This window comes from Anolis sagrei, chromosome 5 (assembly GCF_037176765.1).
Source record: "Anolis sagrei isolate rAnoSag1 chromosome 5, rAnoSag1.mat, whole genome shotgun sequence".
NCBI lineage: Eukaryota > Metazoa > Chordata > Lepidosauria > Squamata > Dactyloidae > Anolis > Anolis sagrei.
The window spans coordinates 72,765,264-72,784,681 of NC_090025.1; the positions used below are offsets into that span (position 1 = coordinate 72,765,264).

Below are 19,418 nucleotides of genomic sequence, written 5' to 3' on the forward strand. Positions count from 1 at the left end.
TGTCCCATCTGTTGTCAGGGATTTGAAATAAGCCCCCAAATTAGCAGTTGTATAAATCATTTCTTTGAGTGAAAGTGGCTGACAGGTTCAGGCGTGTCGGGGGATTTTCCTCCAAGGTCGATCAAGAAACAAATCTGTCCTACGCCTGTTTTTTGCACCATCTTATTCAGCCTTGAGCTTGTGACAGAAAAACCTCCAGAACCACATAAAGTACCAAAGAAGAGGCAAAAATGAGAAGAAAAAGAGACAGATAAGGAAGACAGGTCTTTCATGATTGCATAATTGTGAAAGAGCAGGTGATAACAGGAACACAAGTGGCATGTTCACACATGCAAAGATGCAGAGATTGGAAAGTTTTTTTAAAGTAATGTTTTACTGTTACAATTTCAAACTCCACCTCAGAACAAATTACTATTATATGTTCTCCAATTGTCCTGATTTGGTAATAACAGCCCTGATTATTCCTTTGTCAAACCATTTTGTAGCTGTTTCTCTCCATTTTGTCCCTTTTCTTCACCTTACTTGAATTATTCCAAATTGAATTCAAAGTACTTAGCTCGGTAGTGGGAGAAGATTGGGACAGAGCTTACGCATTCCAGTAGACACAGTCAAAAGCAAACTGCTGCAGCCAATCCTAGCTTGTGTGTTCATTATCTATATAAATAAAAATTTAATGTTCGTTTGTGGGATTAACAGAACTCAAAAACCACTGGACTAATTGACACCAAATTTGGACACAAGACACCTAATAACCCAATGTATGTCCTTCACTCAAAAAAATTTGATTTTGTCATTTGGGAGTTTTTGTCATTTGGGAGTTGTAGTTGCTGGGATTTATAGTTCACCTACAATCAAAGAGCATTCTGAACTCCACCAATGATAGAACTGAACCAAACTTGGCACACAGTTCTCCCATGACTAACAGAAAATACTGGAAGGGTTTGGTGGGCACTGTCCTTTGGTTTTGGAGTTGTAGTTCACCTATTCAATGGTCAAATGCAAGGTCCCACAGCCAAGTCTTGAGTTTCCTTCTAAAGGACAGGAGGAAGGTGGCCAATCTGATGTCTTTGGGGAGGGAATTCCACAGATGTGAAGCCACTGTTGAGAAAGCCCTGTCTCTTATCTCCACCAATAGCATTTGCAACGGCAGTGGGATCGAGAGCAGGGCCTCTCCAGATGATCTTGAACTTTGTGATTATTTGTAGCAAGAAGGGAATTCCACAGACGGGGAGCCACTGTTGAGAAGGCCCTGTCTCTTGTCTCCACCAATCGTGTTTGCAACAGTGGTGGGATCGAGAGCAGGGCCTCTCCAAATGGTTTAAACTTCGTGTTGATTTGTAGCAGGAAGGGAATTCCACAGACGGGGAGCCACTGTTGAGAAGGCCCTGTCTCTTGTCTCAACCAATCGCGTTTGCAACAGCGGTGGGATCGAGAGCAGGGCCTCTCCAGATGATCTTATACTTCGTGTTCATTCGTAGCAGGAGTTATGTTCGGACATGTAGTCCAGAACCGTTTAGAGCTTTAACGTTTAAAACTAGCACTTTGAATTGTGCTTGGTAGCAGATCGGCAGCCAGTGGAGCTGGCGTAACAGAGGAGATGTATGCTCCCTGTACACCGCTCCAGTGAGCAACTTGACTGCTGACCGTTGGACTAATTGAAGCTTCAGGGCAGTCTTCAAAGGCAGCCCCACGTAGAGCGCATTGCAGTAGTCTAATCGGGATGTAACAAGAGCAATTAATAACATCTATCATGCTTACCACACTCTGCTATTGTTTGATACATGTCCTGGTCTTTGTCCATTATATATTTATTTATTACGGTCAATGACCAGCACCAATATAAGCTATTTTACAGTATGACCTCCATATCTGCAGAACTTGTATCCATGGTTTCATTTGTCCATACCCAACAAAATATGCCCTCTCTAATATTTTCTAGATCCTCCACCATGAATCTATGGTACTCTTTGGTCAGAGGGCCTTCATTTCAATAGAGATCACTATTATCCACTGTTTTGCATATATATGCAGAGTCTGGGAAAGTATCCTCTATCAATAGTGTACCTTTTTACATAGTTCTATAAAGTTTTGTGAAGAATTGTACAATATCACTGTAAGGTGTAGTTATGTTAAAAATTGTGTGGTTCCAACGCAAGCAAGCGATTCTCTGGTTGTTGTTTTTTGTTTTGTTTTTTTCCCATGAAAATAAACAAATTCTGTCTACCAGTATTTTTTTTAAAAAAACTCTGAAATCAGGACAGTAAATAAAGAGGAACATTAAAAAAACAGGGGAATTCCAGACTGGAAACAATCAGGGCCGGCTAACAACTCCCAACAAGGGATTATCCCAGGCAGGAAGCAGCCAGGCTGTGAAGTAGCAAGGCCATTCAATGCTAGTCAAGGTGGCCAATTGCAACATTCACACTTGTCTCAAGCAGGCAAGAGTTCTTTCTCCCACCCTGGATATTCCAAAGATATATAAACCTCACTTGTCTGGTTTCCAACACACCTCACAATCTCTGAAGATGCCTGCCATAGATGTGGGTGAAACGTTAAGAGAGAATGCCATACAACTGCCCAAATTCTTTATTTTCTTCTTTCCCAGAAGAAACTGGGAAAGAGAAATGCTACAAGTCACTAATTTGTAGTCCAAAGGTGCTAAGGAAAAATGCACCTAGAAGAGGCATTCCCAAGTTCATATAGGCTTACATTAAAGAAGGGCTCTATGTATCGGAACATGGGCACTATGACAGTTTCAAAGTTGTGTTTATTTCACAAAAATTTACCTACTAGGTGCATGAAGCTCTAACGTGCTATGTGCACATGACACATATAAACTGAATTACAATCTGAGCATGTGCAAAATATATGGTCTGAGAGAGAGAGAGAGGCATAGTATAGACATGGAAACATATAATTATTTGTCACATGAAATATTATTTAATTGCAAGTAATATCATTACTATAGCAACTCAAATTAGGCTGCCCAATTATCCTCCTAATTACTGAACCTAACATGTAGAAGCAGTATCGCCACAAGAGTATTATTACAGAAAAATCCCAGGAAAGTCACAGGTTGTAGTGACTGTAGAGCAGGGGTCTTCAAACATTTTAAATAGAGGGCCAGGTCACAGTCTCTCAAACTGTTGGAGGGCCGGATTATAATTTGAAAAGAAAAGAAAAGAATGAATTCCCATGCACACTGCACATATCTTATTTGTAGTGCAAAAAAAACCCACAACTTAAAACAATATAATAATTAAAATGAAGAACAATTTTAACAAGTATAAACTTATTAGTATTTCAATGGGGAGTCTGGGCCTGCGTTTAGCTGATGAGATAGGATTGTTGTTGTTTCAGACTTAGGTTGACCTTGAGTGAGGGCCAGGTAAATGGCCTTGGAGGGCAGCATCTGGCCCATGGGCCTTAGTTTGAGGACCCCTGCTGTAGAGGATTGGTGGATATGAATTATACGAATCTCTCTCGATGGTTCTCGGTTGCAATTTCATATGCAGATCACCCAACTAGAGTTATCATGGGATCATGAGTGCAGGCCTATACCAATATATCATCATCTTCATCATCGATGTTGTTGTTGTTAATTCGTTCAGTCAATTCCGACTCTTCATGACCTCATGGACCAGCCCACGCCAGAGCTTCCTGTCGGCCATCACCCCCTCCCCCCCCCCCCCACCTCCTTCAAGGTCAATCCAGTCACTTCAAGGATGCCATCCATCCATCTTGCCCTCTTCCTTTTTCCTTCCATTTTCCCCAACATAATTGTCTTCTCTAAGCTTTCCTTTCTTCTCATGATGTGGTCAAAGTACTTCATCTTGGCCTCTACTATTCTTCCCTCCAATGAGCAGTCAGGCTTTATTTCCTGAAGTATGGACTGGTTGGATCTTCTCGTGGTCCAAGGCACTCTCAGCACTTTCCTCCAGCCCCACACTTCAAAAGCATCTACCTTCCTTCGCTCAGCCTTTCCTTCGCTCAGCCTTTCCTATGGTCCAGCTCTCACATCCATAGGTGACTACGAGGAATACCATTGTTTTGACTATGCGGATCTTTGTTACCAGTGTGATGTCTCTACTTCACTATTTTATTGAGATTGGACATTGCTCTCCTCCCAAGAAGTGGACTCAGATAACCCAGTTCAAAAAAGATATCGTGGGATTTCCAGTCTTGATATTCTAGGTTATATGGCTGTGTGGAAGGGCCCTGAGTCTAAAGGGCTCATCCTCAGGCCATGCAGATGCCAGAAAACAATTATGGATGAGTTACATCTGCACACACCGCTCCTGTCCAGGGTGCAATGTGAAAGCATCATAGGGCAGCACTGGAAAGTATATGCCAACATCCTTGGAAAGAAAGCAGATTAATTGTCAGCACTTGCTAAGAAAGTTCATAAACACTAAGTCCATCACCAGTAGTAACAGATTGAGGGAAACCCCGGCAAAGCTATGACTAACATGGCAAGTTCAGCAGTTTGGGAACTACACAAACATTGGTGAGGCTGACACTGAATTCCTGGGTTTAAAGAAATCATGGGGTTGCGCTCCTTCTACGGAGATTAATAGTGTCAGAATGAATGTTTGCTTTATACCAGTGAAGGGCGGGGGGGGGGGGGGTATCTCTTGCTCTTTGCTTGTCAGATTATTACTGGCAAATCCCTAACAGCTGAGTTATGCTAAAAGTATGCAACCAAAAAAAGAAAGAATAGACCTTGTGAATCACATCCAAACTCCCCAGATCTTCAATGAAAAAGTTCCACTATGATTCAGAAGCATGTATGTATAGTGAGGAACCAATGTTTACTCAATTTCAGGAATAGTTGGCTCCGACTGACCTGAAAAGCAGGTGGGGCTGTTGGTACAACATGTCACTGCGAAATAAAATGACACATGCTCCAAATATTCAGGTGTGGATTTTTGAAATCATCTTGCTCCTCCAAACGTGGGCAATGTTTAAAGAAGGCTGATGCCAACTGAGGTATGCATTCTTTCCAGTTGCTACCATAACGGATTAGATCGTGTGACTACATTTGATTGCTTCTCCAGTTCTAATGCTAAAGCATCCTTGGGGAGAGATGTATATATTCTCTTCCTACAGATGTCAAGATATAGAACCAGTATTTCAGGATAGAGATGCCTTACTGGTGAAACTGGGCCACCACCTTGAACTGGCTTATAAATGTATTTTATTGCTAGCGTATATGTTATTTTTTTATTTTATTTTTCTTTGTTTATATCCTGCTTTTTCTCTCGATACGGAGGCTCAAAGTGTCTCACAACAAAAAGCATTTCAGTACAACTTCAGTATATACACATTGCCTAGGTTAGGTATTTTGTAATGCTATTGATTCAAAATATCCATTCGCTTTTGATTTTATGAATGGTTCCATTAGAAATTACATACCTGAATAATGAGACCATTTATAAAATTGCACAGCTTTTTTTGTCATGTCAGGAGCAACTTGAGAAACTGCAAGTCACTTCTGGTGTGAGAGAATTGGCCGTCTGCAAGGATGTTGCCCAGGGGACGGTGGATGATTTGATGTTTTATCATCTTTGTAGGAGGTTTCTCTCATGTCCCTGCATGAGGAGCTGGAGCTGATAGAGGGAGCTCATCCGCGCTCTCCCTGGATTCGAATGTGCGACCTGTCGGTCTTCAGTCCTGCCGGCACAGAGGTTTAACCCACTGCGCCACAGCTGATAGGCAGCCATTTTCATCAGTCCCAGATCTGGCTGGATGAATTTCTGGATATGGCTGGACTCCAGCTCCCAGCATCATCTATCGATCCCTCCCCCAAACCCCATCAGTATTTTAAGTTGGATCATGATGGGTATGTGTACCAAGTTTGGTCTAAATTCATCAAGTCATGTAGGATCCTTTGTGGATCAAACAAACATGCATACACACACACATACATAAATACATACATACTTTGACTTTTATAGAGATTGTGTATTTGTTTTATTTATAGCCTGCACTTCTTCTGGGGTGGCTCTCAAAGACCCTATCTAATGTTAATGACAAAATTATTATCTGCATAAGGTATGGCCTGCAGACTAAATAAGAGTGTGTGATTTGCCCAGGGTGTATCTACACTGTAGAATTAATGCAGTTTGACACCATTTAAACTGCCATGACTCATTGCTATGGAAGGAGCCGCGGTTAAACCTTTATGCCGGCTGGACTGCTGACCTGAAAGTTGGCAGTTCAAATCCGTGAGACGGGGTGAGCTCCCATTTGTCAGCTCTAGCTCCCCATGCGGGGACATGAGAGAAGACTTCCACAGAATGGTAAAACACCCGGGTGTTCCCTGAGCAACATCCATGCAGACAGTCAATTCTCTCACACCAGATGCAACTTGCAGTTTCTCAAGTCGCTTCTGCCAGGATTTTTAAAAAGTGCTATGAAATCATGGCACTGTGTAGTTTTACAAGGCTTTTTGTCTTCTCTGCCCAAGAGTGCTGGTGCCTCACCAAACTACAAGGCCCATGATTCTGTACCATTGTGCTATGGTAGTTAAAGCAGGCTCAAACTGGATTAACTCTCCGTATAGATGCACTCCCAGTTTCCAGGCCGAGCAGGGAATTGAATCTGGTCTCCTGAATTGTAGTTCAGTGCTTAAACCACTATACCATGCTGGCTCTCTAACACAGTATTAGCAAATAAATAAAGCCTCTGCTTTAAGTAAAAATAAATACTGTTGGCCCTCCACATCTGCAGGTTTGACTTTTGCTGGTTAGATACTGACAGATTTGATTTTTTTTCTAGGAATCTATAGGACCTTCAATGCATTAATTCTATAATGTAGACCAGGCAAACTGGGCAGACTGGGGCCCTCCGGGTGTTTTGGATTTCCACTCCCACAATTTCTAACAGCCTACTGGAGTTGAAATCCAAAATACTCGGAAAGCCCAAATTTGCCCAGGCTTACAAAATATATGATGCAGTTTGACGGTCCTTGAACTGCCAGGTTTTGGGGCTATGGAATCAGGGATCAGAAAACCTGGGACCAGATCCTGGGATATAGAGCCTGCCTGGAAGGGCTCTCAGATAATCCATTTCAAAGCAGATATGTGGATGATCTGCCTTGATAATCTCAGATTATCTGGCAGTGCGGACTCATGTAATCCAGTTTAAAGCAGAAAACCTGGGATCGGATCCTGGGATATAGGGCCTGCCTGGAAGGGCTCTCAGATAATCCATTTCAAAGAAGATATTGTGGATGATATCTGGCAGTGCAGACTCATGTAATCCAGTTTAAAGCGGAAAACCTGGGATCAGATCCTGGGATATAGGGCCTGCCTGGAAGGGCTCTCAGATAATCCATTTCAATGCAGATATTGTGGATGATCTGCCTTGATGTTCTGGGTTATATGGCTGTGTGGAAAGGTCCACACTGCCATATAACCCGGGGCCCTTCCACACTGCCATATAACCCAGTTCAAAGCAGATGTGGGATTTTCTGCTTTGATATTCTGAGTTATATGACTGTGTGGAAGGGCCCTGCGTCCATACTGCCATATAACCCAGAATATCAAGGCAGAACCCACAATATCTGCTTTGAACTGGGTTATCTGAGTCCACACTGCCATATAACCCAGTTCAAAGCAGATAATGTGGGTCTGCCTTGATATTCTGTGGATGCAGGGAAGGGCCCTGCGTCCACACTGCCATATAACCCAGAATATCAAGGCAAAACCCACAATATCTGCTTTGAACTGGGTTATCTGAGTCCACACTGCCATATAACCCAGTTCAAAGCAGATGTGGGATTTTATACAGCTGTGTAGAAAGGGGCCTCTGCCTTCTCTGGTGCCCAATCCCAGCATTCCATAGCAATGGTGCCAACATCAACAAGCTGCCCTTTTCCTACAGAGATGCAGCTTCATAGTAGCCAGGAGCTCCCCCTCCCCCTTTTTTGAAACTTGGTTGGCTCCGTTGCCCAATCAATCCTTGCTGTAGGAAAAACCAAGAAGGGAAAAAAGGGGGGGGGGAATGAGCGAGGGGCGTGGCTTCTCTTTGTCCGGCTGAAGTTTATTATAGCAGGCGCGCGCCCGGCGGGGAAGCAGGAGCCTCCTTTCTTTCTCTGAGCGGCGTCTGCCATCCTGAGTGGGTTTGGGAGAAGGAAGGAAGGAAGGAAAGAGGCGGAGGAAGGAGACGGAGTTAGTAGTGGCCTCCTCCTCCTCCTTCTGAGACGTCGAGGAGCGGAGGGAGAAGGCAGAAGAAGAAGAAGGGACCATGAGTTGAGGCGCGACCCTGGAGCCCTGTCCCCCTTCGATGTGCAAGGAGAAGCAGGAGGTCATGATTCTCACCCGTGAGTCCCTTTTTGGCAATCCTCTGGTTGGGCTGATTCAGATGCATTGACTATATATATGTGTGTATGTGTGTCTTCAAATTGTCTGTGACTTCCATAGGCAAGGAAGAAGAGTGAGGCATTGGGCCCTTCCACACTGTATAATCCCAGTATATCAAGGCAGAAAACCCCACAATATCTGCTTTGAACTGAGTTATCTCAATCCAGATAATGTTAGATTTCCTGCCTTGATATTCTGGGATATATAGCTGTGTGGAAGGACCCTGGATCTACACTGCTGTATAATCCAGATGATGACTTCAAACTACAAGAAAGGAGATTCCATCTGAATTTTAGGAAGAACTTCCTGACTGTGAGAGCTGTTCAGCAGGGGAACTCTCTGCCCCGGAGTGTGGTGGAGGCTCCTTTGGAAGCTTTGAAACAGAGGCTGGATGGCCATCTGTCAAGGGTGCTTTGAATGTGATTTCCCTGCTTTTTGGCATGGGGTTGGACTGGATGGTCCACGAGGTCTCTTCCAACTCTATGATTCTGAAGTAAATAATCCAGATTATCAGCATTGAACTGGATTATATGAGTCTACAAGGAGCTCCCAGTGGCGCAGTGGCACTGAACTTGGACAATAGGATTGTTATGAAAATTGGAAACGGCTATATGACTTGTGATTATGTGATTTGTTCTATGTGATTATGTATTTTTAATTAATATCACTGTTTAATTGTTATATAGTAGGATTTTATATTGTTGTTTTATATTGTTGTTATTGATACTGTTGGCATTGAATTGTTGCCTGTGTTAGCCACCCTGAGCCCCCCCCCCCCCCCCCGGGGTGTGAGAAGGGCGTGGAAATGGTGTAAATAAATAAATTATATGAGTCTACGAGGAGCCCCTGGTGACACATTGGGTCAAAGCACTGAGCTGCTGAATTTATTGACTGAAAGGTTGCAGGTTCTAATCCGGGGAGCAGCGTAAGCTCCTTCTGTCAGCCCCAACCTCTGCCAACCTAGCAGTTCGAAAACATGCAGATGTGAGTAGATCAATAGGTACCGCTACAGCGGGAAGATAACAGTGCTCCATGCAGTCATGTTGGCCACATGACCTTGGAGGTGACTACGGACAACGCCGGCTCTTCAGCTTAGAAATTGAGGTGAGCACCACACCCCAGAATTGGACACAACTGGACTTAATGTCAAGGGGGGAAACTTTACCTTTCCCTATATGAGTCTACACTGCCATATAATTCAGTTCAAAGCTGACAATCTGGATTTTATTTGGTAGTGTAGATCCTCAGAGGTGGATTAGGGGTCCTTCCTGACAGTCCCTGTATCTCAGGATCTGACCCCCAATTTTCTGTTTATCCCAGATTATCTGTCAGTGGAGACTCATATAATTGTTGCATAAAACCCCCAGGGCAAAATTATTATTTGTTTCATTTGCGCCTGCAGCAGGGAGTTCCTCGTGTCACTGCCAGGGGTTGCCTCCTAAAATGGGGCCAACATAATCAGGTCTAAAGCAGAAAACTTGGGGTCTGATCCTGGGACATAGGACCTGTCTGGAAGGGCTTTTGGTCTGTTCCTTCTTCTGAAATAAGAGTTTTGAATACATTGGTGAGCTCCCATCCATGCTTTGCTTCCCAACTCAAGCAGGAATACATGCATTTCAGGTCTTTAAGGCGGAATACATGCACTCTTTTTCACCAATGCTTCTCTGAAAGGTGTATCTCTACATTTGTCATGCAGTTTGATACCATTATGGCTCAGTAGTATAAAATCCACATTGAACTGGATTATGTGGCTTTGTGGACTCAAGATAATCCAATTCAAAGCAGATACTGTGGATTATCAAACTTGTTATGCTGGGTTGTTTGGCTGTGTGGATGGGCTAAACCAATAAGAAGTGTTCCCAAGCTCTTCTAAATTTGGGGTGGAGGGACAGTGACATTCTGCGCATGCCCAGAGGAGGCATTTATATTCCACACTATGCAACAAAATTTGAAAAAAAATCTATTCCTGTTTTTGAAAAAAATCAGACCCCTCAACCTCTGAGGATGCCTACCATAGATGTGGGTGAAATGTCAGGAGAGAATGCTTCTGGAACATTGGCCATACGGCTTGGAAAACTCACAGCAACCCAATCTGTTCCTGGCTTGCAAGTGTCATTTCCTGTTTAATTGTGCTGTACTTACTTTGAAAGTAGTTGTTATACTCCAGAAACTTTGTTTTTGTGGCTGCCACAAACTATGTTGAATTGGTTGAGACTCTATGAGATATTCATTGAAAAACTATACCAAGATGTGCTGTGGTTTGTCCTGCAAAAAACAAAGTTTTTGCAGTTTAATCAACTTTTTCCATGTTTTTATGATCGAACACATTAGGAAATGACATTTATAACCCAGGAACAAAAATCATGTTACATAGTATTGTGGCTCTATTCATTCTAAAGCAGGCATGGGCAAACTTTGGCCCTCCAGGTGTTTGGGACTTCTAACAGCCAATAGATTGTTAGGAATTGTGGGAGTTGGAGTCCAAAACACCTGGAGGGCCAAAGTTTGCCCATGCCTGTTATAAAGTGAGGGGTCAAAGTAGTCCTGAGCAGAAATGAAGCCAAGTTAGGGAAAGTTAGGATTTGTTTTTGTATTTTAGAGTGTGTTTGATTTATTGTTTCAGTATTTAGGAGGCAAAGTACTTGTTTGGACTACAACTCCCCTAAGCTACCAAGTAGATCAGAGGATTCTGGATATTGTTAGATCTTCTCCAGGTTATGGAAGGGAGTGGTTGGGAAGAGGCAGATTTAAAACACAACAGCAACTCATGCTTGAAAAGAGAGGATTCTTCTATGTTGTCAAATCAACACAGCTTTGGAACTATTTTAACTGCCATGGCTCAAGGTTATGAATTCATGGGAGTTGGAGTTGTAGTTCTCTGCTTAAGGCCCCCTTCCACACAGCCATATCAAGAATATAAAGGCAAAATAAATCCCACAATATCTGCTTTGTACTGAGTTATCTGAGTCCACACTGCCATATATTCCAGTTCAAAGCAGATAATGTGGGATTTTATTCAACTGCGTGGAAGGGGCTTATGAGTGCTGGTTCCTCAACAAACTACAACTCCCGGGATTCCACAGCATCGAGCCATGGCAAGTGAAAAGTGGGGTCAAACGGCATTAATTCTACATTAGAGATTCAGTCATAGAGACCAGATTTTGGCATGGAGGGATAGCAGAAAAGGGTAGCCGGAGGTGGAGGCTTTCCTTTGTGTTCTTATCAGGAGGGGGATGACTTGGCAGCACCTTTGGGAGATTGTTGTGGATTCAGGAGGACTTCAAACTGCTTCGGGGAAGTCCCACGTCGCCCAACTGCTGGAAGATCAGGCGATTAGATTTCCGTACCTTGGCTCCTGCTTTTGTGATGCTGGGAGAAAAGGGGTGGGTGGGGAGGTGATTCTCTAACAGCTGAAAGGCAAGAAGACCCTTATCTTGGCACGTAGGCGAACTCCTTGCAAGGCTTCAGGGGATCCTCTTCCCCTGTCAGAAATGTTGGGCATTTGCCACGCCGTCTGGTTTGTTTCATCCTCCTCTCCTTCTGCTCCGTCTCCAGATTTACAGACATGTGTGGCATTCCTCCTCAGTTATGAATTGTAACCTGCACTGAGTCATAGTGGTGTAAACATTGGACTCTGATTCTGGAGGCCAGGGTTTAAATCCATTCTCAGCTGTGAAGCCCAGTCGCCGATCTTGGGCAAGTCACACTCTCAGCTTCCGGGGAGGGCAATGGCAAACCACTTCTGAACAAATCATGCCAAAAAAATCCTATGATAGGGTTGCCATAGATCGAAAATGAATCCAAGGCACAGAACTATAACTATGGGGACCAGGGTACAAATCACAGCTCAGCTGTGAAACCCAGTGGCTGTTCTTGGGCAGGTCGCACTCTTTCAGCCTCAGGAGAGGACACTGGCAAACCATTTCTCATAGATACATAACAACAACGTTGTCTTTGATGTTCTAGGTCCCTTCACCTTTTATCAGTGGTTCTCAACCTGTGGTCCTCAGATGTTTTTGGCCTTCAATTCCCAGAAATCCTAACTCACTGGGATTTCTGGGAGTTGTAGGCCAAAAACATCTGGGGACCCCAGGTTGAGAACCACTGCCTTATATCTTTTGGAAAACCAATATCACCAGTAGTATTGGTTGGGGAGAGGAAAACAATCAGTTAACCCCACAACAACCAACCAAAATTTAGGAAATCATTGTTGTTGTTGTTGTTGTTATTATTATTTGTATTGGATATTTGTGTTGTATTGGATCATACGTCGGACACTTCACAAATGTCTAGGACTGTGTGATGTATCGGCAAATAATGCATGCAGCTCCCAATAAGTTGTAGCTGGCAGATGATACAACTGCCAGCTACAACTGCTGGCTAGATTGGGTTTAAGTGCAGGCCAGGGTCTTTAGGCTGCACCCAGTGTGCCAATCACCACTGGGACCACCTTGACTGGCTTGCACCAGAGTCTTTGCAGTTCAATCTTTAAATCCTTGTATTATTATTATTATTATTATTACATTATTTTACTGACACAAAAACACAGGATGTCACAGCAAACAAGATCTATATGCTGGATTTCGTGTGCATATTGTGTCAGCTTTCCCAGTTGTTTTTCTTCAATCCTGCTGTCACCTGGGATTGCAACAGCTACAATCCATACTTTGTTTTTTAACATGATCGTGAGGTCAGGAGTATTGTGCTCCGAAACTCTGTCAGTCTGAATTTGGAAGTCCCAGAGTAGTTTGACATGTTCATTTTCTGTAACTTTTTCTGGCTTGTGATCCCACCAGTTATTTGTCGCAGGCAGATGGTATTGCTGCTGCTGCTGTTGTTGTTGTTTTTGTTATTATTATTTCCCAAATCACTAGCCAGACAAACAGACTGCGGGAACTGTGACCCAAAAATTACCTTTCCCAAACTCAATTGTGTTAACAAAGAGAAGGAAGAAGGTGATTTACAGTGCTGTCCTTTATTTGCTTCCCTAGGAAGTGTGCTTCAAATAGTAATGAAACAGGAAGAGGAGAAATCCTTGACATGGTGAAGCCGTGGGGCAGCTATTTCTTGGAAATGTGTTTTAGATTAGTGGAGCGATGAGTGTGCTTTTTTTCCCTCCTCCAGTTTCAAACTAAAATGCTTCCCATCATTTTGTCTGTCGCTCAGCACTGTGCGCAAAGAGAGCAGTCGAGGGAAGGGGTTAAATCCCGGTGTGTGGTGTTGAGTTAAAGACAAGGGGAACTCACAATCCCCTTTTGAAGTCTTTTTTTCTTCCCTCCCAGTAATGAGTCTGGTGGCTCCTAAGAGCCAAATACCTCCCCCTTGGGCCATGGTTCATGATGTCACCCGGGCAGCCTTTGATCCCTTCCAAGGAGCACCACCCCCTGCCAGTTATAAACAATGCCTTGTGTTTGTTTTTAAAGCACACACAGAAAACAAATTCTTTTTCTGTGGTCTACCTTGGGTACCACGCCCTCCATCTTTCTGCCCCCACCCTTCCTCTTTCTCACAAACGCTTGCCAATGACATACTTGGAGCATCATTGCGAACAAAATCTTTTTGTTACAGTAATGAAGACCGTACCTAAGTAGCAGTAAATGAGGCATAACACGGTTTTAGGGAAGTCTCTAACATGGGTTTGTTGCTCTTTTTTGAACAAAGGGGAGAGAGACAAAGAGAAACATAGGGGAATGAAATGCAGCAGTTCTCACTGGGGCACCACTGGCCAAGTGGCCCTTGTAATTTGGTTTCAGAAATAGCACTCCATAACTTAAATGACTTTGAGAGACATAACAACACAGACATACTTAAATGAAGACTATGATCCACTTATATGGTAGTGGGATCCTTGAACTTAGGAGTTATTTTCACATAGCTTTACCCACTTTGGCACAGTGGGTTAAACCGCTGAGCTGTTGAACTTGCTGACCAAAAACTTAGTAGTTTGAATCTGGGGAGCGGGATGAGCTTCCATTGTTAGCCCCAGCTTCTGCCAGCCTAGCAGTTAGAAAGCATGCAAGTGTGAGTAGATCAGTAGGTACCGCTTCTGTGGGAAGGTAACAATGTGTCATGTAGTCATGCTGGCCACATGAACCAGGACGTGTTTAGGGACAACGCCAGCTCCAGAGTTGGAAATGACAAGACTTAATGCCAGGGGAAAACTCTACCTTTACTCATTGTACATTGACACTACACAAATGGCAAATGGATTCTGAGAACAGTGATGCCTAGCTATGCTTAATGCTATGTCCAGACCATTTCTCCCATCTAGTTTCACATCAGATTGTCTGTGGATTTCCTAAATACTCAGGCAGTGTTCTTTTTTTCTCAGTTCTGCCTATCTGAGGTTCTTCCAGCTGGATTTTGAAAGAGATGAAAGACTGAAAAGTCATGCCTAATAGTGCCTGATGGTATCAAGAAGCATATCCACACTGCACAGTTATAGCAGTTTGGTTCCACTTTAACTGCTGAGGTCCCATCTCTTGGAATTTTAGTATTTGTACTTTGGGTGAGATACATAATATTCTGTAGTGAATTCAGTGAACTACAGTATTAAGGAATTGCAGAGTTACACTGCACTTATACTAGCATTAAATGGCTATAACTTTGCAGTGTGGATACACTCCATGTCAGTGAGTTGGCGAATCTGTTTCAGGTTTTAGTAAAAAAAAAGTGCTGAATCAGACTTCAAAATTGATTCAGCACCATAGACAGATCCATTAAAGTTCAGACTGAAACTCAGGGTGAATTCAACACCCAACTGGTATGGAAGTCACCAGCACCTGCTGTTAACGCTCATCTTCCAGCCAGTTCTGGTCTGGATTTGGTTTTCTGTCTTAATAATATGTTCAGTGATTTGTTAGTGAAAACCAGCCTGGTGTGGTGCTGGATTTGGACTAGGACAATCTCTTAGCCACAGAGGAAGGCAATGATGGTGCACACCCATTTCAAATCAAAAAAGTGGGAGGGGGATCATAATACCATAAGTCCTAAATGACTCAAAGGCAGGCAACAATATTTTCAGTGTGTCACCCATCCCTTTTCAGGAAATGGTATGCACTTAGAAACAGGAGTGGGTGAGAATGTGTTGCTGAGTGCTCTGAGTTTTGTAGGCGTCTCCTAAGCATCTAGCTGAACATTGTGAGGAGAAACTCCTAGACTAGTTGGGCATTCAATGTGGTTATACAGAGGTCTTCTTGTGTTGTTAATACTCATGTTTGGATAACTTCAACTCCTTCCTCAGTAGCAGTCTAAGTATTCCCTGTCCAGAGTGACGTCACTGGCTGATGGATTCTGAGAACAGTGGTGCCTAGCTATGCTAAATCCTATGTCCAGACCATTTCTCCCATCTAGTTTCCCATCAAATTGTCCATGGATTTCCTAAAGACTCAGGCAATGTTCTTTTTTCTCAGTTCTGCCTATCTGAGGTTCTTCCAGCTGGATTTGGCAAGGATTTGTTTTTCTTTATGGGAAGAAATAGCCCCCTTGCACTTAGGATCAGATTTTATCTTGAATCCTGAATCCATGCCCAATTCAGAAATCATTAGGAATTTAATAAGAGGAAAGTACTAACAGAGTGCTTCACCTTGCTTTGATTTTCCTTTTGAATGTAGAAAGTTGGGTTAGTGTAAAGAAAAAAATTGTGGATATTGCAGTCTCTGAAAGGAAATCATCAGACATTACAGTACCTCTAAATCTGAGGCGGGGAACTATAACCCCCCAAACCTTTTATTCTAAGTACATAAATAAGAATGAGGTGAAATAAGTGGACTGTACATCTGGTGGCACCAGGCAGGCAAAGAGCTCCCAAGACAAATGACCTTGTCGAGCTAATATTCCTCCTCCTGCTCCCTGAAGATGAAATTTCAGGCAATCTGGCAGAATGTTTTGCCTGTTAACAGTATGCCCCAGGTTTTGACTTACATCTTATCTAACAATAATAGAGGATATTCTTCCCCCTCCCTCCCCCTTTTTTGTTTAAAGTGCTGAGGTTTTTAGTTTTGAGCAACTAACATTATCACAAGCATCAGTTACAGATGCATTTTCTCTCTTGAGCTGTTGGGAGTCTCAAATGGATCTGCGAACTCCCAGTAGTCTGCATAGTGAGATTCTGGTTACATCTGAAATGCAATTTGTAATGAACTAGAAAGAAGATAATAGCCTGGCAGATTGAGGAGTGTTGTTGGGTTTTGCCCCGGGTATGTAAATATATCCACCGCTCAAAGTTTGATTGATTTAGCATCCATCTGGCTGCAAAGATCTTTGCTGTATGGTGCCTCCAATCTTAGCCAATAGATTCCACGGTGCCTCAGTTTTAATTGGCCAACTTTTATCTACTGCATTGTCTTTCTGGTTGGATCAAATAGAGACAGCATAATTTATCTATTATCCCATCATTTTTTGTACTCAGTGAGCCTGTACCTCAGCTATGTTCTTTATCTCAGCCATATTGCCTGATGTTTGTTTACAATTGTGACTGTTTTTATATTTTCATATTTGATGTTTTAATCTGTTGCGGTTTATTGTAATTTTTGGGCTAGTCCTTTGTAAGCCACCCCGAGTCCCCTTGGGAGATGGTTGGCGGGGTATAAAAATAAAGTAGCAGTTGTTGTTGTTGTTATTATTATTATTATTATTATTATTATTATCCCCCAAAACAAAGAAAATGCATTGTCAGTTTTGCAAACAAAACTATAAAATTAACTTGCCAGTTCATCGTTGCAGTGGTCTTTTATGGCCTAAAGAGAACAATGCAAAAGAACTACAGCCAGCCCTCCACATTTGTGCGTTTTACTTTTGCAGGTTTGATTATTCGTGGAGTTGACTAATATGTTCCCTCTAGAAATCTCAAGAACCTTTAGGAAGACTCTGTGGTCGACTTCCACCATAGAGTTGTGTTGGAGGATCCAGATATTCTTAGAAGAACACTTCTCTATTTCTGGGTCTTCCAGCATTATTGTATAGTAAACCTCTGGCAGAAGTTGACCGTAGAGTTGCCCTGGATGACCTAGAAAGACATCCTTTCAGGTTAAAAATGTATTTTTTATTTACAGTTTTCTCACTTTTGTGGTGGTCCTGCAGCCCTAATTCCAATGATTGCAAAGGGTTGGCTGTACTTGCTTAGATTCGCAGTTATCACAGGTGTCTAGAAAATCTTTATGGTGAACCTGGTTTGTATTATTCTTGCATAAGGCACCTTGAGGAAAGAGAACGGTTATGGGTTGACTGTGTTTCCCCTTGAAGACTGTTTCTAAAGTGTCAGTGATTGATTGGTAGTTCTATGGATCAGGATACTTGGCCATTGGTTTTCTTTTCCCAGTCATAATTGAAATCACTCTAGAGTTTAATGAGACTAGGGAAAGCCCCACTTGGGCTCCAGTTGACTTAAACAACCTTCTAGCTTCGTGCTGGAGTATCACCCATGGAAAATGCAAAGATACAGTTGAAGGCTAATGATGTGGAGCAGCTACAGGAATTAGTCAGGTATCATATATCCTATGAAGAACCAGTAGAAAAAAAAATAGAATTCTTCAATCATTACAGACTAAGCAGACCACTACCTGAATAGGTGAACTTTCAGGCTTTCATCCAAGACCCCTACAAGAAACTGGTCATTGATACATTTTCTTTCTTTCTCCCCAGTCCTACCAACATGTTTAGCCTCTTTTCAGTAGCTGTACTGACTACAAACTGGCTTCTATGGTCCATTCATAATACTGTGTCTGATCCCAAAGGACCCAGGATTCTTTGGAGCTTGACTTTCCCAAGGGACAACTTCTCCTTTAAGGCTTTTTGAAAGTTTAGATCTGAAAGTAAGACCTTGCTTTGAGTTTCATCTCATATGGAGACCAAACCCAATACTCCATCTCTGTGGACTCCTTTCCCTTTGTCTTTTCAGATATATAGATCAAGCTCTTTCCTATAGATAGCATTTGAGTTACCTGGTTGGTTAGCTGACTGACCTTGCTACCACTTAATGGTTTATACCCTAGTTGGATTGATCATATGTACTCTAAGCTCCTGGTATTCTTACATGTGTTTTGGATTATTTTTCAAAGTAGTACAGATTTTTTAAAAAAGTAAATAATGCTTCTTTTTCATCCTAGAAATCAAATTTGTATCTAGGCAGTTTTACATTCAATCTATAGATTCCCCAGTTAAATGAAATCAGGGAAAAAAACAGGAATAGATGTAAATAGTATTTTTGTTTCCTCCATTGTTTCAAGCCGTTGTATCCTTTGGACATATGATACTAAGTCTCTAATTGAAATACATGGAAAGCCCACACATGAAGGAGCATCTTGTTCAAAGTGTAGGTGGGGCTGTTGTTGGTACTAGATCTTCCAGACCTTATGTCCTGTAGAGTAAGAAAATATTAATAAAATAGGCTATTTGGATTATTCAAGGCCAGTATGTGGAGTTTTTCATATACTTTGGTGGGAGACAACCAGGGTCTGTTGGCCTATGAATTGGGATAGGGGGAGGTGTATGTCAAACAGGATGGTCCTGTATTATAAACAGAGGTTTCTCATGCTTCACTGGCAACAGGAAGAAGGAAATGAGGCGATGTAGCAGACCTGACAGGCTCCAGACAATACCAGGCCCACCCCAGCATTTTTCAGTGTGTTGCCAAAAGACCTAAAGACATAAAAATAACTTCAGATGTTTCCCCTTCCTTTTTATGCTTATCAGAGAAATATAACCAAATCTGATGCATACTGTATTAAGTCCCCCCTGTTGATGTATCAAGACAGTCTTTTAGGAAAACAGCAACAATGGTAGGACCAGAACAAGAGGAGTCAGAAATTTCTTGCTTGTTCTGTTCTAACTAAAGTGGGACAATAGATCTCATTCATAGCAATCGCATCTACAAACTCTGGCTTTGCACAAGAGCAAAACGAACCATGAACATGGATGTGTTGTATGTTTGAAGCCCTGATATTAACTCTTTTTGAGAATGTTAAATAGAGTACTGAGCTTGGACCCATAAGGAAATGGGTTCAGACTTGTTTATTGTAAACTTCTTGGGATTTTTAAAAAATGAAAAGTGGA

At 42.4% G+C, this 19,418-nt stretch overlaps 1 protein-coding gene across 3 annotated transcripts in view; it reads left to right on the forward strand.

Annotated features, from left to right (window-relative positions):
* Positions 1-19,418, forward strand: part of DLC1 (DLC1 Rho GTPase activating protein) — a 316,025-nt gene that overhangs the window by 234,379 nt on the left and 62,228 nt on the right. Inside the window, exon 1 of one of the 3 annotated variants that reach the window (XM_060778555.2) lies at positions 8,052-8,326. The exons of the other annotated variants lie outside the window; for them this stretch is intronic. Coding sequence (XP_060634538.2) covers positions 8,290-8,326 — 37 coding nt within the window. The 5' untranslated portion in view covers positions 8,052-8,289. Of the gene's footprint in view, positions 1-8,051; positions 8,327-19,418 lie in introns of those variants that run through there. 3 annotated transcript variants of the gene reach the window in all.